Source organism: Pan troglodytes, chromosome Y (genome assembly GCF_028858775.2).
Source record: "Pan troglodytes isolate AG18354 chromosome Y, NHGRI_mPanTro3-v2.0_pri, whole genome shotgun sequence".
In the NCBI taxonomy this organism is placed as follows: Eukaryota; Metazoa; Chordata; class Mammalia; order Primates; family Hominidae; genus Pan; species Pan troglodytes.
This window is the reverse complement of record NC_072422.2, coordinates 24,039,300-24,059,853: the sequence shown is the minus strand read 5'-3', so window position 1 is coordinate 24,059,853 and position 20,554 is coordinate 24,039,300. Positions and strand designations below refer to the sequence as shown.

The window sequence follows — 20,554 nt, the reverse complement described above, 5'->3', positions numbered from 1 at the left end:
AGCCAGTTCCCCAGAGGCCAAGGAATGACCAGCAAGATCCTTTCCCATGATGCCCTACCTGGCGCTCACCTCAGCAATCCTGCCAGAACCTGGGCAGTCATGCTCAGCCAACCAGCTGAAGAAGGTCAGGTAGGAGCTGTACGGCCTGCAGCTGGAGGCTTGACCTTCCTGATCCCACAACCACTAGACTGCAGTGGAATGAGACATCCCGTATCCTGCAGAGAGAGGAGTCAGGAAGGTTCATGCCAGACCTACCCTCCCACACACCAGCTCCCCTACCATGCTGGGAGGCGCTCCTTACCGAGGATGCCAAGGCAGTACTCCCGAATGATCACTTCATTGTGGAAGTAAAGACTGTGATAAAAGGAAAACTTCATCCTGCCGCCGGTACCCGGAAGAGTTGCTTTCCTCCCCTTACCTGGCCAAGAAGGAGAAAGAGGACGTACTCAAAGCAGCATTTCATGTAGCTGGGGTGAGGTGACCTGTTAGCTGGGGTGAAGCGTGTGTTTCTCCTTCCCAACTCTCTCATTGAGACACCCCCGGGTCCCAGGGGTACCTCAACCTGACCCAGACACCAGACCCCTCCCGAAGACTCAGGCTCCTTAGCCTGACCTGCAAATCCATCACGTACGTAGCTTAGCAGGACTTCATCATCATTTGTGATCCCGGCCAACATCTGGGTGTGCCGCACAATCTGCCTCTGGTCAAGGAGCCGCCAGATGATTGGGTGGGCGTGCAAGGAAACACCCTGCAACTTTGCAAGAGCACGGAGAGTGTGGGGCAGGGCACCTTCCCTTCCAGGCCCTCTGTCTCTGTCTGGCGTGGAGGGCACCATCAGAGCTGTGGTGGTCTTGGTGGTGGGTGGAGGCAGGCCCAGACAACCTGCTCTGACCAGGGACTGGCACTGAAGAAGTGGGCAGGGGGTTGGGGGCGGGGTGTTGTTGTGTGAGGCGACTACTTGCTCGGCGTTTCTGAGCTGCAGGAGGCCCTCCTGTGCTGGGTGCTAGACAGGCTCTGCTGCTGTCTGCGTGTGTGGTCTCTCCTTCTCCTGGTCTCCCTGAGGGGTGCACGTGTCCACCCCAGGCAACCGCTGTGGGTAGAAGTAGCTACGGGGCTGTGCCTGGCTCTCCCCATGGAGCTCGAGTGGTTTCAAGGGAGCTTATATATACTCAGGGCCTAAACATCTTCGGGTGCAGTGCTGGCACAGGGAAGAAATTGTGTCTGGGGAGACAGTGCCTGCCTTGCATAGGACAGCAGCCCCGTGCACAGTGACATCGAGTCTTGAGCACCTTGTGTTTCTGGGGTAAGCTTGCTGGACACAGGCAAGGGGAGCAGGGAAGTTCCATGGCTGGCATGGGCATGCAGACTCCTCTTCCTCCAGGGACTTTCCCAGTGAATCGTATCCTTCAACTTTCTGCTGTTATGATGGGTCCTTGGCGCTGCTGTTCTCCCTGGTGAGTGCTGTGCTTGGCTTCCTGTCCCTACCACATGCCCTCAGGGCACATGCAATTCAGCTGCCCTCCTATGTGCATGAGCCTGTTCTCGGTTCCCCTTGTTGTCCCCCATGCCCTGAATCCTGGCTGACCGCCAGTGCCTACCACCTTGTTTCCCCCCACCTCCGCTCCCGGGAGCTCGGCGCCCATCCCCTGCTGCCAACCATCCCGAATTGGAAGCTGCAAGGATATGGCTCTGGCCCAGAAGCCGGGGATGCCCTGTGGCCTGGGACATTCACGTAGCGGAGCTCCAAGTGAAGGACGTCCAGCGAGTCTCTTGCTGGCCGGGGCGTACTGGGGCCAGGGCCAGGCTGTGCCTGCAGGTCCTCCTGCTGTGGCTCCACATTGGCCTCCTCCTTGGCCACCACCTCCATCTCTGCAATGATGTCATCCCCCACTAGCATGCCTCTTCCCCCAGGGTTGTCTTCCTGCTCTGTGCACAGACCATCCTCTCCTGCACAGCCTCCAGCCTTAACATGGTGCCCTCCTTGAGGCTCCAACAGAGCAAAGCCTGTGCCTCCCACCCCACCCCCACGGCAGCCCTCGACTCTGGGGGCAACTCCAGGAGAGGCCTGCGGGCCTTGCCCTGCTGAGAACCACATCCTACACCTATGTGGAACAGGGTTCCTGGGGAGCCCCACAGGGCCCTTAGCCTGTCACTCTCACACTGCGGCTCAGATACCCAGCAGGGTTAGCTGCGCACAGCAGCCCTGGAGTCGGATGCCAAGGCCCTGGCTTCCAGAGCCCCGCTAGCAGGCACCACGGCCACCACTGCACTTGTGAGAGCCTCTGCACCAGCAAAGCAGTGCACACGGATCACTGCATTGGCGACCATGGCGGTAGGCCTCCCGTGTGCCCAGGATACAGGATGAGAAGTCCTTTGGAATGCCCCTGTGAGTACAGCATCCTCAGGGAGGAACCATGGAACTTGGAGTATGCATTTGCCTAGACCTGACAGAATCCTTGCAGGGTTTCAGCTTCTGGTGCAGAGGATTCCACCTCAGCAACGTACCAGTCGACTTTAGTCCCACGCACCCGCCCTGCCCCAATCCCCCCAAGCCACCGCCGCTGCCCTCGCCCCAGCGGGCAGCGCTTGTCCCTCTCTCTCCCCTCTGGATCTGCAATATTCGGTACCATCAGCCTAGCCTGCCTAATGAAGTCAGATGTTTCATGTGTTCCCTGTGGGTTAATTAATGTCTTGCCACACTCAGGATGCCAGTTAGGGTGTAGGTCTTCCATGCCCACAATTGCAAAGGGCTCACAGTTCGCGTGTGCCTTATTCCACCGCCGCCCGCCACATGGCACAAGCGTGGTCTCGGAAGAGTTACCGCGAGATGATGGAGCTGCAGGCCGGCTGGGGCGGAGGGGCCTCAGGACCCGCCCACAGCCTTCGCAGGAACTGGCTGACGCCCACCGCCTTCGCAATGATTGGCCGCTGGAGGTAGGCGGGATTTCCGGGCACGGCTTCTGGCGTCCTTCCTTCTCAGTGTAGCTGCCGCTGTCCTTCCCGCAGTTGGCCCTGTGGTGTTCCGAAGCCGGTTCCGTACGGCCTGAGGGCCAGGCGAACCTCAGGCTCTTTGTCCTACTAAAAAGCGCAGGTATTTTCTGTTTCTCTGGACAGCTGGGTCTCTCGGCAAGAATAGAAAGCAAAGGTTTGGGATTTTGTCTACAAAAGGGGATGGGTTTTCTATGTGTGGTTGTTGAATTACGGGAGGAGTCAGTTGGGGAAAGAACTCCTCAGTGCTATTAAGAGACTCACTTTCGTTAAACTCATTGATTTTTGCTGAGGATTCTACCTTTAAGTGCCTAATATGTCCGACTAGTTGTGGGAGATGGTGCTAAGCCGCCATTTGTTTTCATGTGCACTTTTTATTAAAGCGGGTTTTCTCTGTGAATGTGGTCATAATTCAGAATACAGGCAATACACTTAACCACTGCGATTAAAAAGTCACACTTTTAGTTAGCACATGTCGCGTGTCTGATTTGCTTGGAAGAAATTATCAAATTTTGACATAAATTGTGTTACTTTAGTGTATGTAGAAATATGGGGCCACAAATAATCTGAGTTTCAGTTTGCCTCTGTAAAGCCTGTGATTGTCTCCTTCGTTGTATGACAGTATTTGAAAGATGTTTCATGTATCTTTGGCACCGTAAATAATTTAAACCGAATAAGTAGGTGTAATCGAGATAAATGGAGTTAGATAGCCGAAAACTGGAACAAAATAGATGCGCTTAAGTTATTCTGTTAACCTGGCACACTGCCTTACTCCTGTAATCCTAGCATTTTGGGAAGTGGAGGTCGGAGGATGGCTTGAAGTCAGGAGTTTGAGACCAGCCTGGGTAACGTAATGGACTTTTTCATTGCTATTTTCGCATCAGGGACTGGTTTAGTAGAAGTCAGTTTTTCCTCAGACAAGGGTTGCGCAGGGGAAGAAGGCGGCGAGGTGGACACGTTTGGGAGTGGGGGCTGGCGGCAGGTCTCCGAGGGGCACGTGGTAGGGCGGGTCTTCCGGTAGGAGCAATGTGACAGAGGCCAGGTGGGGCAGTGAGGCTGTCACGGGGACAGGGAGGGCCAGCGAGGGAGTAGGGAGGATGGTTTCCGGATAAAAGTGTACCACCTCAGGTCATCCTCAGGCGTTACATTCTCCACAGACAGGTATTACATGTCATCCTCCGGCATCACATTCAGGCCACAGATAGGTACGGGTTGAAGGCTAGGGTTTGGGGATCTTTGACCTATTGTATATTTCAAATCACTAAAAGATGGTAAACTATTTAAAATATTCTCCTCCTAGAACATTTTAAGTAGCTCGATTTAATCTCTTATCCAAATATCATGCTGAGTGTGGTGAGTCACCCTTGAAATCCCATTACTTTGGTAGTCCCAAGCCGGCAGAACACTTGAGCCGAAGATTTGGAGACTAGCTTGGGCACTATGGGGAAACCCTTGTCTATTTTTAAAAATACAAAAAATTGCCCAGCTGTGGTAGAAAGCGCCTGTAGTACTAGCTACTTGGGAAGCTGAGATGTAGGAAGATCAGTTGAGGCTGGGTGGAAGAGCCTGCAGTGAGCAGTTCACTTTGGCAACAGGAGACATACATCTCAAGAAAGAAAATATGCAAAACATCACGCTGTACCTCATAAATAGATTCTTTTCAAATAAAATTATTTAAATGGGGACATTCTTCATATTGCAACTGAGGAAAATTACAATAGCTTTTCTTATCTAATTTTTAGAAGTGAGATTTTGTCAGGTACATACTAAAATGCAGCATTTGTCCATGAAGTTAGTGCCCCTCTGCTCTGAGTGTTACAAATTTTACATATATAAAGTAAGAAATACTAAAAAGATGTCAGCCTCGGGAAGGGAATTTTACTTGGGTTTTCAGCACAGTACGTAATAAAATTTTCTCTTTTTAGCTTATTTATATCTAAATATAGATAATTTTTTACCATTTACAGCACAATGGTAGAAGCAGATCATCCTGGCAAGCTTTTCATTGGTGGCCTCAATAGAGAAACCAATGAGAAGACGCTTAAAGCAGTATTTGGGAAACATGGTCCCATATCAGAAGGTAACTCTTAAAACCGTGTCTCTGTGTGTGTGTGTGTGTGTGTGTGTGTGTGTGTATTTTCACATGTATATTTCAATATGTATGTTTAAAATATGTATGTTATATATATATGTTTTGAAAAAATATATTTTTTCGAAGTTCATTGTATACCTACGTTAAAATGCCTTATGCATTTTAAACTCTTATTTTGTAGTATCCGTTTGATATTTGGAAAATTCTCATAGTAGTAGGTTAAGGTTCTGTGGAAAGGATAACCTACTACTTAGAAAGGAAAATGAGGGAAAGTAAATATGCTGTGGAGTTCCGAAACAAACTGGAATAAACTAGACTGACTGTGGGGGTGACTGAGTACTGAGAACCATAATAGTGATGTGAAATGCAATTATTTTTTAGTTTGATGTAACCTTTAGATGGTGAGTACCTTGATGAGTCCATTATATGAATGTAAAATGTTTTCATATATTTTAGTTCTTTTGATAAAGGATCGAACCAGCAAATCCAGAGGCTTTGCATTTATTACTTTTGAGAACCCTGCAGATGCTAAGAATGCTGCCAAAGATATGAATGGAAAGGTAAGAGTCCCTTATTACTAATATTCTAACTCTGTTCTTCAATTAACAATATTTCTAGGTCTTTTTAATATTACTAAACTTTTGAAGATAGTAGAATGACATATGAAGCCATCCTCTTTTTTGTGCCATATACATGCAAGTGTAGCTGGAAGGGTATTGGAATTAACATTCTATAAATTAATATTTGGTAACCTTTTTCTATGTTTGTATTTCGATATGAGTGCAAATAGATTTTAAAAGGTTTTGAAGAGCTTTAAAACTTAAAAGGAACCCTCATGTAAATGAAAGTAATAAGTCAATATTTATTAAATGCTATTGATAACAGATGCACAAGAAGGAAAGACTCTTTCCTTCTTGAAGAATGTATTTTATGAAAATATATTCTTGCAAAAGTGTATTTAAATAAGACCCTTACATTTACGGAAAGGTTAAGTAGTTGAAAATAGAAAATAATATGAGAACATTGAAGTCAGATAACAGAAGAAGTAACTGGCATTCTTGGCTCCGTGCTTGCTTTTTCTCCTAAGGACATTTCTTTCCTGTCACCAGAGTAATTTATGTAACATGAATAGCTAATTACTCATTTCCCCAGTGTGTTTGAGGACTTGTTTTGATTGAACCAATGGTCTCTTGTCCTGTTGAGTCTTAAATCTAGAGATTGTGTGTTTACTTAAGCTTTAAACTTCCATGTAATTATATTAATTATTGAATTCCTTTACATTGTAGTCAAGAGCATTCCATTCTGTGCTCTTTAGTGTTTTTTGCTTTATAGCATTATCCCAATCATGCCGGGCATGGTGGCTCATGCATGTAATCCCAACACTTTGGGTGGCCAAGGCGGGCAGATCACAAGGTCAGGAGAAAGAAACCATAATGGCCAACATGGTGAAACCCTGTCGCTACTAAAATAAAAAAAAAAGAAGTTAGCTGCATCTGGTTGTGTGTGCCTGTAGTTCCGGCTAGTCAGTAAGCTGAGGCAGGGGAATCGGTTAAACCCAAGGAGGCAGAGGTTGCAGTGAGCCGAGACCACGCCGATGCACTCCAGCCTGGCAACAGAGCAAGAATCCGTCTCAAAAAAACAAAAAATAAATAAAATAAATAAATAACGTTATCCCAATCTGTTTTTAGGTCCTGTTAGTCTTCACGCTATTCCGAAAGTGCTTTTTTAGACTTCTTGAGAATTATCCTTCCCTGTGTATGGCTCATAAATAAAATTTATGCTTCAAAAACCACTTAGATTTCATATTTTCTTCCTCATTGCGTATTGTAGGTATTTTCTACTCGCTGTACTATGTATTAATCTATTGATCGTGAAATTGTATATAGTGCATATTTAAGTCTTGCTAGTTGCTTTTCTTTCTGTTACATCTAGCACAGTTCCTGGCACATAGCAGAAAGTACATTTTTATTCACCCTTATAAATTAGTATTTCAAGCTGTGGTAGAAACCGAGAGTTGCTTTTGGTTCATGGCTTTGTGGTAGGTATGGAGATAATTTTGACTTCTGTATAGGAATCTATGATAATTTCTTTTTTCCCTCTAGTTTTCAAGCAAAAGGGCAGATAATTTGTGTAAAGTTTTTGTTCGTTTGTTTGTTTTTTAAGATGGAGACTCGCTGCGTGCCCTAGGCTGGATTGCAGTGGGGCCATCTTGGCTTACTGCAACCTTCGCCTCCCGGGTTCAAGCGATTCTCCTGCCTCAGCCTCCCAGTACAAGGGGCTACAGAGGCGTGCCACCACGCCCAGCTAATTTTGTACTTTGAGTAGGGATGGGGTTTCACCCTGTTAGCCAGGATGAGCTGTATCTCTTCACCTCATGATCCACCTGCCTCGGCCTCCCAAAGTATTGGGATTACAGGTGTGAGCCACCGCGCCCAGCCAACGTTATTTCTAAATTACTTCATCTCACATATTTTATTGTGTTAAAATAACTATGAATGTTGTATGCACATTAATGTTAAGATGGCCAATAAAGGAGGTTCTTCGAGTTTTCAGGGGGAATTAACAGTTAAGGAATTTTGGCTGACTTCAGAACACTGGGAAGGAAGCAGCCGTGGGCAAATCTGGGGAAAATATTTTGAGCCCAGAAATAAGAAGTTTCAAGGTAGGAACAACGGGCGATGTGGCTGCAAGGGGTCTTGTTCAGGGATTTAAGTCCTTCCTCCAAATAACAAAAGCCATGTAATTTTAAAATCGCATTATTAGCTGAACTGTTTTCAAAAATTGCTGTGGCCTGTAGAAAAGATTACAGTGAAAAATGTTATTATGAAATTAATTAGGATAGTTACGCATTTCTGAGAAATTACCTGAAGTACTATATTAAGATTCGTTTTTTAGGGGCACGTCTAAGGCAAGGTAAGAAATGAGTAAGGCAAGAAAACTTAATGAGATCAAACAAGGATCACATTTACAGAAACATTTTTAGAGTCAATATAGAATTGTAAATCATATGGGGACATTTTATGTAAGTGTTAGCAAATCCAACAAGAAACAACTCATAATGAGTAATGTGACTAATCACTCTGAAAAAGTAAGCTCATTTTTTTTTAAATGACACAAGTTTTGTTGGGACATTGCAACTTTCAAATCAGTGATGTGACTACAAAGATGAAGTGGATTATATATTGTAAAAAACAGATGTGCCACATTCTTCCATAGAATGTGTGATGGGTCAATCTTTTTTTTTATGTTTGAGTTTTTTTTTTTTAATAATGGAGAAGTTTTCAAGGAATTTGAAAAATAGAATTTGTGTTTGATCCCTTAATGGAAGGCATGTGCTCAGTAACTATCTCAAATTTGGCATTGCGGAAGATGTGTTCATTTTAGGAGAAAAAAAAGTATCCTTTTGAGAGAAAATACCTCGAATTGAACTACAGTTGATGTAAAAATGTTTGTAAAATGTGCATACGTTAAATGTGCCAGTGTTATTGATAGTACCCTTAATACTTCTAGTCTTTGGATGGAAAAGCAATAAAAGTAGAACAAGCCAAGAAACCATCTTTTCAAAGTGATGGTAGGCGGAGACCACCAGCTTCTTCGAGAAACAGAAGCCCTTCAGAAAGTCTGAGATCTGCAAGAGGAAGCAGTGGAGGAACAAGAGGGTGGCTTCCCTCACATGAAGGACACCTGGGTAATGTTTTAAAATATAAAGATGGAACCATAGGACTGAAAGAAAATAAGTTTGACGATATCGAAATTTCTCAATTTATTTCCTGTATGAAGAGAAAATTAGCTTATTGATAATAAGCAAACTTATTTCTAAGTACTAAAGGCATATTAGAAGAATGATTGAACTAATATCTAACATTTGTTTTAAAATTATAGTAAGTTTGCATTGAAGTAACACACATTTGAAACTGGGTTGTGTTTGTGAATGCTGATTGCCTGTACTCAACCGGTTTTCTGCCGAACCCATTTATATTCATTATACTTTAGAGTTTTCTACTTTAGGGCCCAGAACTTCGTGTCAGTTGTATTATCAAAGTACGATGTAATATTTAAAATTTTCCAACAGGAAAAAGTAACTGAATACTGAAGATTGATTTTGCAGTATTTGTTTTCTTGTGTCTACATGTGGAAACATCTATGCAAATGTATTGCTTTGTAATTTTGATACAGAGAGTTTGTACATTGGCCTGCCATAAAGCATTTTCAATTGAAGAAATGTAGAACTTTAATTTCTGAAAAGAGTGTGTGACTCTGGAAAGTTCTAAAAACCACGGCTTCACAGATATGTATGAATCTTTCTTTGCTGGAGGCTGAGTCACTGAAAATGATATTTATGAGTGATTTACTTAATAGAAATGAGGGGTCCATCTTTACATCCAAAAGAAAAACAAACCATATATTTAAAAAAAAAGGAAAAAGAAAAAACTATTGGATGGGCTGGGCGAGGTGGCTCACGCCTGTCACCTCAGCACCTGGGGAGTACAGGGCAGGTGGACCACGAGGTCAGGATTTCCAGACCAGCCTGGCCAACATGGTGAAACCCTGTCTCTCCTAAAGATACAAAAAAATTTGCCTGGGCGTGGTGGCGTGCACCTGTAATCCCAGCTACTCAGGAGGCTGAGGCAGGAGAATCACGGGAACCTGGGAGGCAAAAGCTGCAGTGAGCCAAGGTTATGCCATGGCACTCCAGCCTGCGTGATAGGGCAAGAGGGCATCTGAATAAATAAATAAATAAACCTGTTGGTTAAGTTGTATTATCTATTAACCAACCTTCAAAACTCTAACAATTAACTTGGAGTTTTAATAACCAGACGTGTAATTAATTGGAGATTGTTTTCAAGTTGAAATTGCAGTGTTTGCTCCAGTTTAAGATGCATAGCTTCATGGCTATTTTGTCTCCACTGATCTTGAGGGTGAGGTTCAATTATACTCTGCCACGGACGAGAATGTATATATAAATTCTAACCTGTAACACCACCTGGCAATTGGCATATATCTACATTTTTGTAGATGTATAAAATATGTTTATATTACCGAATATGCAATTCTTAAAGACTGTTAAAATTCAGCATAGTCTCATCTGAAAATTAGTGTCTCATAAGGGAATTTTAAGAATTCTATATTGTGTTAACAAATTTTAGAGACAATGTATTTTCCTGATATGTGACTTCTTGGTATTGGAAATATTTGAGTTTCTTTGAATGGAAATTAGTTTATCTTTATGATGTGCTTTGAAAATTTTTCCTCATTACAGAAGGATATAAACAGTCATTTATCATTTTTCTTTTAATATTTTTATGCCTATTATATTTAGATATTTTAGTGATAGGTTTCTGCCCTGTTCACGCCCCATTTTCCCACATCTCTCCCTCATACCGATAAATTATGATACTTGAGTTTCTTTCTAGATTTTCTAAATGAACTTTTATTGCTTGAAGTGTACTAATACCATGTAGGAATGCTAATTTTATTAGTTTAGACAAAATGTGAATTTGTTATAAAATGTAGAAAATATTTGTAAACAACTAAAACTTAGCCATTTAAGAAACAGTGATGTTAGTTAACTAAAAAGATTTTGTTTGAAATACAGATGATGGTGAATACACTCCTGATCTCAACATGAGTTATTCTAGGGGACTCACTCCAGTTAAAAGAGGTCCATCTTCAAGAAGTGGAGGTCCTCCTCCGAAAAAATCTGCTCCTTCTGCTGTGGCAAGAAGCAGTAGTTGGATGGGAAGCCAAGGTAAATGCTACCTGACAGAAAGACCGTAGTTTTTGTATGACTGAAAATGAGCCGTTTTATCTGAATGCTTAGCTTTAAGTTCATTGAACAAAAGGGAAGTGACACATACGTGAGCATAATTGCTGATTGATAGCTTTTATTATAGTTTCTATCTCACTAGGTACATTTCAGATTTATGTTGAAGAAATACTTGAGCTTCTCATTGCAGATCAAAGAAGTGATTAGAGTGAGGCCAACATTCCTTTTAATCCTGTGTTGGCTAGAAAATTCCCCTTAATTTTTCTAAAAGTTCCTAGCAGTATTCTTTGATGGTAGGCTTCTTGATGTAATTAATTCTTCCATTTCCTAAGTCCCCTGGTGTCCCATTCTAAAAATTGCTTGTTCAGTGACTTTGCCGGGTTGGAGTCTTGCTCTTACTAGGTGAGAGTGCACTATGTGAAATGACGGCTTACCATAGCCTCAAATTTGTGAGATGACGGCTTACTATTGCCTCAAATTCCTGGGCTCAAGCTATTCTGCTGTTTCAGCCTCCCGAGTTTCTGCAACTACAGGCATGCAGCAGCACACCTAGCTACATTTTTTTCCTATGATTTTGTAGAGAGAGGATCTGACTACATTGTCAAAACTGATGTTAAAGCCTGGGGCTCAAGCGGTCCAGCTGCCTCAGCCTTCCACACTCACTCACAGTGTGAGCCGCTAAGCCTGGCCATCCAGCTTCTGAGACCTCAGTAATGCGTATGTGCAAGGCATACTCACTGCTTGCATGAAGATTCAAAAGAACTACAAGAGCATTTAGCAGACAAGGAGTCATTGGGCTTAAATATGATTTAAAAATAAATTTAAGGCTCGAGAGGTAGACACGTAGGAGTCCAAAATTCTTAAATTAAGTGGATATCACAGAAATGCAGAGTTGTGAAATATAGGTGTATGTAAATCAGTAATTGAGATTGTACCGGGATGTTTAAACATTAACACAAGGTCCTTAGTGTAAGATTTGAAATTATTTGAGGAATTTAGAACTAAGCAACATGAGGTGAGCAGTAGGGTTGAATGCAAGTAATACTTTTGAGAATTGTAAGACTGCAGACTGAGCAGAAGAAAATAAGACAATAAATAAAAGTTCTTAGCAAGGAAGTTTAAGCAGAGCAAATTAAAATTCTTTCTTAGTCCTCCATCCACATATGGAGGAAGTTAAAAACTGCCATTTTCAATTTTACATTTCATACATAGAGTATCGGTGAAAGGAGGTATTTATTGGCTTCAGGATACCCAAGCCAACACATTTCCATTGGAAAATTAGCCAGTGAAGGTATCATATGTGAAACACTGACCTCTAAGGAATAGCAAGTGAAGAATATATTAAAGGAGAAACTTTCTATTTTGAAATAGCAACAATGTTGTAATGACCCCTTGCATAGCATTGCTTTCTTTGCAGTAAAAGCAAATCCTGACCATCATTAGAAAATCTTCACTAATTCATTTAAATTTGTCAACATTTAAGATAGAGCCAACCAGTTAGAGATAAAGAACTTTTATGTAAACATTTAGCATATAGTCATTTAAAGGTAGCTGTATTTATGTGTGTGTGAGATGGACTGAATGATATTGGAAAATCTACCTTCTTTGGCTGAGAAAGGACAATGTATGTAACCTTTAAAATCAGTGAAGAGTTTGATGGTTTTACGTGTTTTCCCTGTGTCACTCACAGTCATCAGTAATTTACATGAAAAGGAAAATAAGAACTAAGTAGTTACTAACCATTACAAATGAACTTTTACCTAAGCATTAATGTTTGCCTTCAGCTTCATTAGAAGAACTGGCCTTGTGGAAGCCATGGGATTATCCAAAGCCATGAGAAATATTCACAGTGTCATGTCTGTCTAGTAATTTAGGAAACAAAGAATGGAGTCATAGAAGAAATAATTTTAAAAAGTTGTTTGAGAGAAGAGAAAATAGCGTTTCAGATTTGGTGTTCTTTACGTAATGTTCCATCATTTGAATGTTAAAGGTCCCATGTCACAAAGAAGAGAGAATTATGGAGTTCCTCCACGCAGAGGGACAATATCTTCCTGGAGAAATGATCGCATGTCACCAAGATATGATGGTTATGCAACTAATGATGGGTAAAGGAAAAATTAAAAAACACAGTTGATTTTTTTTTCTGTGGTGATGAAATTCACATAACAAAATTAAATATTATAAGGTGAACAGTTAAGTGGTGTTTAATACGTTCTGTGCCAGGCAACAACTACCTCCATCGACTTCCAGAACATTTTCATTACTCCAAATTAAAACTCCAACTACCAGTTAAGCAGTCCCTCCCAGTTTCTCCTTTTCCTCAGCTGCTAGATAACACCAGTCAGTGTTCTGCCTCTGAACTTACCTGTTGTGGGTATTTAATAATGTTAATGTGCTCAAACACTACATGACTTTTTGTATTTGTCTCCTCTCCTTTTGCATGATGTCCTGAAGGTTCATTTACATCATAGCACTTCACTCCTTCCACAAGCTATTAACCCATTATTTTATCTGGGTTGTTTCCACCCGAGTATTTCTACGCTCCAATATTTGTTTGAGTATGCCTATTCGGTTCTGGGTGTATATGAATGGAATTGCATGGTCCTATGATAATGATCTTTGTTTTCTTGAGGAACCACCACATTTCTCCATAGTAGCGGCATCATTTTCCGTTCCAATATAGCATTGTATCAGCATTCCAATTGATCTACATCCTCTCAAACACTAGTTATTTCCTGCTGTTTGAAGTTTATTGCCATTCCAATGTGTGTTTGAAATATGATATCCCATTTTGGATTTGAAATGCATTTTCTGCACCCATTAACTCATCATGCACTTGTATCCTAGAACTTAAAGTATAATAAAACAAAAAGAAATGCATTTTCTGCATCACTGAATATGAGTATCTGTCCCATGTGCTTTTTGGGCATTTGCCGATTTTATTTGGGGAAAAACTGTTTAGAAGTTTGGCCTTTTAATTTTGTTTAAGTTGTAAGTTAGTCATGTATTGGATACTAGAAGTTGAAAATTTAAAATTTGTTGCTTAAACTTATGCACACAGAAATCATCCAAGTTGCCAAGAAACGAGGGATTATGCTCCACCATCTAGAGGCTATGCATACCGTGATAATGTTCATTCTAATCGGGATGAACATTCCTCTAGAGGATATAGGTACTGTAACTTTTTCTGGATTTGTCAAATAGATTTCTTAAATTGTTCATTCCAACTAACGTTCTATCAGGGCTCCAATTTATCTACATCCTCTCAAACACTTGTTATTTCCTGCTTTTGAAAATTTATTGCCCTTCCAGTGTGTGTGTGTGAAATATGATATCCCATTCTGGATTTGAAATGCATTTTCTGCACCCATTAACTCATCATGCACATGTACCCTAGAACTTAAAGTATAATAAAAAAAAAGAAATGCATTTTCTGAATCACTGAATATGTGTATCTGTCCCATGTGCATCTTGGGCATTTGCCCATTTTATTTGCAGAAATATCTATGTAGATGTTTGGCCTTTTAATTTTGTTTAAGTTGTAAGTTAGTCATATATCGGATACTAGAAGTTGAAAATTTAAAATTTGTTGCTTAAACTTATGCATACAGAAATCATCGAAGTTCCCGAGAAACTAGGGATTATGCTCCACCATCTAGAGGCCATGCATACCGTGATTGTGGTCATTCTCGTCGGCATGAAACTTATTCCAGAGGATATAGGTACTGTACCTTTTTCTGGATTTGTCAAATAGATTTCTCAAATTGTTCATTCCAACTAACATTGTATCAGGGCTCCAATTTACCTACATCCTCTCAAACACTTGTTATTTCCTGCTTTTGAAAATTTATTGCCATTCATCTGTGTGTGTGAAATATGATATCTCATTTTGGATTTGAAATGCATTTTCTGCACCTATTAACTCATCATGCACATGTACCTTAGAACTTAAAGTATAATAAAAAAAAAGAAATGCATTTTCTGAATCACTGAATATGAGTATCTGTCCCATGTGCTTTTTGGGCATTTGCCCATTTTATTTGGAGAAATATCTGTTTAGATGTTTGGCCTTTTAATTTTGTTTAAGTTGTAAGTTAGTCATATATCAGATACTAGAAGTAGAAAATTTAAATTTGTTCCTTAAACTTATGCATACAGAAATCATCGAAGTTCCCAAGAAACTAGGGATTATCCTCCACCATCTAGAGGCCATGCTTACCATGATTATGGTCATTCTCGTCGGCATGAAAGTTATTCTAGAGGATATAGGTACTGTACCTTTTCTGGATTTGTCAAATAGATTTCTTAAATTGTTCATTCCAACTAACATTGTATCAGGGCTCCAATTTATCTACATCCTCTCAAACACTTTTTATTTCCTGCTTTTGAAAATTTATTGCCATTCATCTGTGTGTGTGAAATATGATATCTCATTTTGGATTTGAAATGCATTTTCTGCACCCATTAACTCATCATGCACATGTATCCTAGAACTTAAAGTATAATAAAACAAAAAGAAATGCATTTTCTGAATCACTGAATATGAGTATCTGTCCCTTGTGCTTTTTGGCCAGTTGCCTATTTTATTTGGAGAAATATCTATTTAGATGTTTGGCCTTTTAATTTAAAGTTGTAAATTAGTCATGTATTCGATACTAGAAGATGAAAAGTTAAAATTTGTTGCTTAAACTTATGCACAGAGAAATCATCTAAGTTCCCGGGAAACTAGGGATTATGCTCCACCATCTAGAGGCTAGGCATACTGAGACTATGGTCATTCTAGGCAGGATGAACATTCCTCTAGAGGATATAGATACTGTAACTTTTTCTGGATTTATCAAATAGATTTCTTATATTGTTCATTCCAAATAACATTGTGTCAGGGCTCCAATTTATCTACATCCTCTCAAACACTTGTTATTTCCTGCTTTTGAAAATTTATTGCCCTTCCAGTGTGTGTGTGTGAAGTGTGGAAGCTCCTTTTTTATTTGAAATGCATTTCCTGCATCATTGATTATCAGTATCTGTTTCATGTGCTTTTTGGGCATTTGGGCATTTTGGGCATTTGGGATCTGTGGGTATTTTATTTAGATGGTTGGCAATTTAACTGTGTTTAAGTTGTAATGTAGTTCCATTTTGGATACTACAAGTTGACAATTTAACATTCCTTGCTTAAACTTGTGCACGCAGAAATAGTCCAAGTTCCCGAGAAACCAGGGATTATACTCCACCACCTAGAGACTATGCATACCGTGATTATGGTCATTCTAGTTGGGATGAACATTCCTCTAGAGGATATAGGTACTGTCATGTTATCTGGATTTATCAAATGGATTTCTTAAATTGTTCATTCGGAAATTGAAAAGACTTTTTTTTTTCAATTTAGTTATCACGATGGCTACGGTGAGGCCCTTGGTAGAGATCATTCTGAACATCTACGTGGAAGTTCTTATAGAGATGCATTTCAGGGATACGGTAAGGGTCCAGGATGGATTTGTAAATTACAGAATTTTATTTAATAGACCGGATTGTTATTTTAATGAAATTCTAAGGAAAATTGTAAAGGACATATGCAACATGTTTAAATACTGGGTATTCTTTTTTTTTTTTGATCATCCCAGAAACATATTTATTCATTTTCATCATTGTGCACAAATAATAAAATAAACAGTGCTTATCTGGTACTCATTATCAGTATAAAGCCTAGGGAATGATATGAAGGTGAGAACTTCAGTTAACGTTAAGAAAATGTGACTGAGCGTTTACTTTAGAATTAAGTTTGTTAAGCTGCAAAATACTACTCTTACACTTCTCTTAAATAAAACCTTCTGACTATTGAAGACTTGATTAATATCCTGTCAACAAAGGCGGAGGAAAGCAGATATTTCCAAATAGTACTTTAACTAATTCATGCTTTAATGATAGCAGTACAAATGTTTAAATGTAGTCCCACATATTATTTTATCAACCCTGCAGGGACCTCTCATGATGCACCACCTGCACGAGGGCCTCGGATGTCTTATGGTGGAAGCACCTGCCATGCATATAGTAATACACGAGATAGATATGGCAGAAGTTGGGAGAGTTACTCAAGGAGCTGTGGTGATTTTCCTTATTGTGATCGTGAGCATGTTTGCAGAAAAGACCAAAGGAATCCGCCTTCTCTGGGTAGGGTGCTCCCTGATCCTCGTGAAGCATATGGTAGCTCAAGTTATGTGGCATCTATAGTAGATGGTGGGGAGAGTCGATCTGAAAAAGGAGACTCGAGCAGATATTAAAGCAAGCATTCAAAATAATAGTTATTGCATACCAAACCTTGTTTGCAAATCAAAAATTGAAATGTTATTTCTGCATCGTTACCTGCATATTACTGACAGAAACATGTTGGTTTTGTGGAGAGAGGTAGATACTGACTTCCTCCATGAATTTTTTGAGGTATTCAAAGGAAAAGGAATTGTTTTCAAAGTAATTTCATACTTGTTGATGCTATTTGAAAAGTGTTTAGATGTAATATCTACCTTAAATTTTTCACAATAAAATTTTACATGTACTGCAAGATGCCTGGTGTTATTGGTTAGCCGCACATGCTTAAAACAAATTCAATAGGAGAGTAAATTGTGTAGTTTGTTGTACGTTTTCCTTTGTTTCTTTGAACACAGATGCAAAATTAGGGATGTGTTACGTCGCCCTTGCAAGCTGCTCAAGTTTTCTAATTAGGCTGTTTCTCTTTAAAAACTAACAAGGTTAAAATGTTGGAGAAGTCTTCAGAAAGACTACAAAACTGTCTGCCTCACCATAAAATGTTTATTTTTTAGAGGAATAGTACAGGTCAAAGGAAATAATTAGATGTATTGATACTAAAGTTTAAGACATCCAGAACATTCTGTGTGAAGCATTCTGTGACTGAAGAGGATAACGGTAATGAAAACTTTTTTTTTCACCTAAATCAGAAGTGAACCAGCTAAGTTTCTCAGGTGCATACCATAATGAATTTAAATGTTCGTAGTTTAAATAGTGGAAAGTAAGTGTTTTGTCTTGTGAGGTACCCACGTTAATTTTTTCTTGAATATTTTGCCAATGGATGTTGCAAATAATGGTGTAGTAATATGTTCTTACAGATAGGAATAATCTAGAGTGGTTGGGATAGTATCACATTTTTTTGAGATGAAGTGTAGCTTTGTCACCGAAGCTGGGGTGCAGTGGCTCTGTCTTGGCTTATGGCAACCACTGCCTTCTGGGTCCAAGCTATTCTCCTGCCTCAGCATCCTGAGTAACTGGTATTAGATATGTGTGCAGCACAGCTGGGCCAATTTTTGTATTTTTAGTGCAGACAGCGTTTCACCTTGTTTGCCAGGCTGTTCTTAAAATCCTGATCCACCCTCCTCAGACTCCCGAAGTGCTAAGATCATAGGCATGTGCCTCCACTGTCAGCCTATCGTATTTAATTGATAATACGAATGGAAACACTTTAAACCTCATACTTAGAGGAAAGTGAAGTGTATAAAACATAAACAACAGCATAAAGTTTCCGATGGGATTGCTTAAAGTTTTAAGACATCATTGAATGATAAAAATATTTAGACCGAAATAACTAAATGAATTAATTTTCCTGATTATACAAACTAAAGAAATGAAATACATCAAGTTCCAGAAGTTTTGCAGTCCATAATTCTTACAATTGACAGACTAATCTGCAAGGAGGAAGTATGTTCTTGAAAAATTTTGACACAATCATCAATTTTTATAGGGTAAGTTTACAAATAATTTTAAAGGGAGAAGTTACCAACTTTGATTTTCAAGTGAGTTATTCGTGTTATGAAGTGTTTTCATTCACCTGTAGCATTGTGAGGATGAAGTGAAAAGATAAATCCCCCGAGTCTTGTGTATCTTACTGTCCATGGGTGATGGCTCAGGTCTCTAATTCTAACACTTGGGGAGGCCGAGGCTTGCAGAGCACTTTAGGACAGGAGTTGAAGACCAGGCTGGCCAACACCATGAAACCCCATCTCTACCAAAAATACAAAAATTAGCCGGGCATGGTGGTGCCTGCCTGTAGTACGTTGCAGTTAATTGGGAGGCTCAGGCAGGACAATGGTTTGAACTTGGGAGCCTGATGCTGCGGTGAGCCGATATTGCACCATGCACTCTAGCCTGGGTGACAGAGTGCGACTCCAACACAAAAATAATTATATCAATCAACAAATATATCAATAATAAATAGGGTATCCTTCAGTTCAAGCAGTTATCGATTCTGTTTTCTTTTTTAGAGACAAGGTCTCACACTGTTGTCCAGCCTAGACTGCAGTGGCACCATCATAGCTCACTGCAGCCTTGAACACGGGGTTCAAATGTGCAAGCCTTCCATTTCAGCCTCCCAAGTAGCTGGAATTACAGACACACACCAACCACCATGCCCAGCTTTTGTGTTTGTGTGTGTGTGGTAGGGACAATGCTTTGGATATGTTGTTCAGGCTGGTCTCAAATTCCCAGACCGAAATGATCCTCCTTTCCTGGCTTCCCAAAGTGTTGTGATTATAGCAGTGAGCCACTGAGTCTGGCATATCTTTTCTTATTATGAGCGACATTCCACCTCACTGAGTCTGGCGTATCTTTTCTTGGCATCAGCGACATTTCACCTTTGCTCTTTTAATTATTTTGAGATGTACAATAAATCATTATTAAGTGTAGTCATCCTGTGCCACTGAACACTAGATATGATTCCTTCTAAGCAAGTATAATTTAACCCACCCCCATCCCCTCTTTGATCCCTCCCTTACCAGTTCACATTACTTGTATCAAAATATCACATGTATGCCAAAAGTATTTACAACTGTTAGGTACAAATTTTCATTGCCTTCCTCCTTCCCTCCCTTCCTTTCTTCCTTCCTGTCTTTCTTCCTTTTTGTCTCTGTATCTTTCTCTCTCACTGATTTATTTATTTTTTTTTTCAGACAGAATCCTGCCCTGTCACCTAGGCTGGAGTGCAGTGGCGTGATCTCAGCTCACTGCTCCCTCCTTATCACGGGTTCAAGCAATTGTCCAGTCACACCCTCCTAAGCAGCTGCGACTGCAATCATATGACACCAATCCTGGCAAATTCTTTGTATTTTCAGTAGAGACCAGGTTTCACAATATTTGCTCAGGCTGGTCTTGAATTCCTTTCCTTTAGTGATCCACCCACATCAGCCTCTCAAAATGCTGGGATCCAGGCATGAGCCACAGTGCCCACCCAGCTGTATGCATTTCTCTCTCCCGTGATCTCTCCTATTTTATTATTTTATTCTCTTTTTATTTCTGAGACAGCGTCTCGCTCTGCTGCCCAGGCTGGAGCACAGTGGTGTGATCTCACTTTACTGCAAACTCCATCACCAGGGTTCAATGGATTCTCCTGCATCAGCCTTCCAAGTAGCTGGGATAACATCCATGGGCCACCAAGCTTGGCTAGCTTTGGTATGATACTAGACGTGGCATCTGTCATGTCTAAGTGCGTATCTGTTTTAAAGCTGGATTGATCAGCAATATTGACTTCCTGGAATGTTTTATGTTTACAAAACAATTGTAGTAGTACTATTTAGCCTCCTCAGATAAAATATGGTAACACACAAAACATACACACACAGACAAAGACACAGTCAGTGATCAAAAAAATCAGGGTAGGCCATGACCTAAATGAAAGGTGAGCTGCTGCAGTTGCCTAGAATTAAACC

General features: G+C 40.6%; 1 protein-coding gene across 4 annotated transcripts; it reads left to right on the top strand.

Annotated features, from left to right (window-relative positions):
- The first annotated feature begins 2,824 nt into the window (after positions 1-2,824).
- On the top strand, positions 2,825-18,860 carry LOC740336 (RNA-binding motif protein, Y chromosome, family 1 member F/J). Of its 4 annotated transcripts, XM_054677203.2 has the most exons (13): positions 2,941-3,091; positions 3,775-3,833; positions 4,956-5,068; positions 5,537-5,640; positions 8,591-8,768; positions 10,677-10,829; positions 12,838-12,952; positions 13,909-14,019; positions 14,459-14,569; positions 15,006-15,116; positions 16,038-16,148; positions 16,234-16,322; positions 16,824-18,860. In XM_054677203.2, the coding sequence occupies exons 3-13, from the start codon at positions 4,960-4,962 to the stop codon at positions 17,123-17,125; spliced, it is 1,494 nt and encodes a 497-aa protein (XP_054533178.1). In that variant the 5' UTR covers positions 2,941-3,091; positions 3,775-3,833; positions 4,956-4,959; the 3' UTR covers positions 17,126-18,860. The 4 variants fall into 4 exon arrangements, with proteins under 4 accessions (XP_016800168.1, XP_054533179.1, XP_054533178.1 ...); XM_016944679.3 differs by lacking the exon at positions 3,775-3,833 and having other exon boundaries at positions 2,825-3,091; XM_054677204.2 differs by lacking the exon at positions 16,038-16,148 and having other exon boundaries at positions 2,909-3,091; positions 16,824-17,401.
- Positions 18,861-20,554: the final 1,694 nt, after the last annotated feature.

Excerpts from the sequence above, each read along its gene's own strand:
- LOC740336 (XM_016944679.3), top strand. The coding sequence starts at position 4,960 with ATGGTAGAAGCAGATCATCCTGGCAAGCTTTTCATTGGTGGCCTCAAT. Across the intron at positions 14,570-15,005 it reads ACTTATTCCAGAGGATATAG|AAATCATCGAAGTTCCCAAG; the intron begins GTACTGTACCTT and ends TTATGCATACAG. Across the intron at positions 15,117-16,037 it reads AGTTATTCTAGAGGATATAG|AAATAGTCCAAGTTCCCGAG; the intron begins GTACTGTACCTT and ends TTGTGCACGCAG.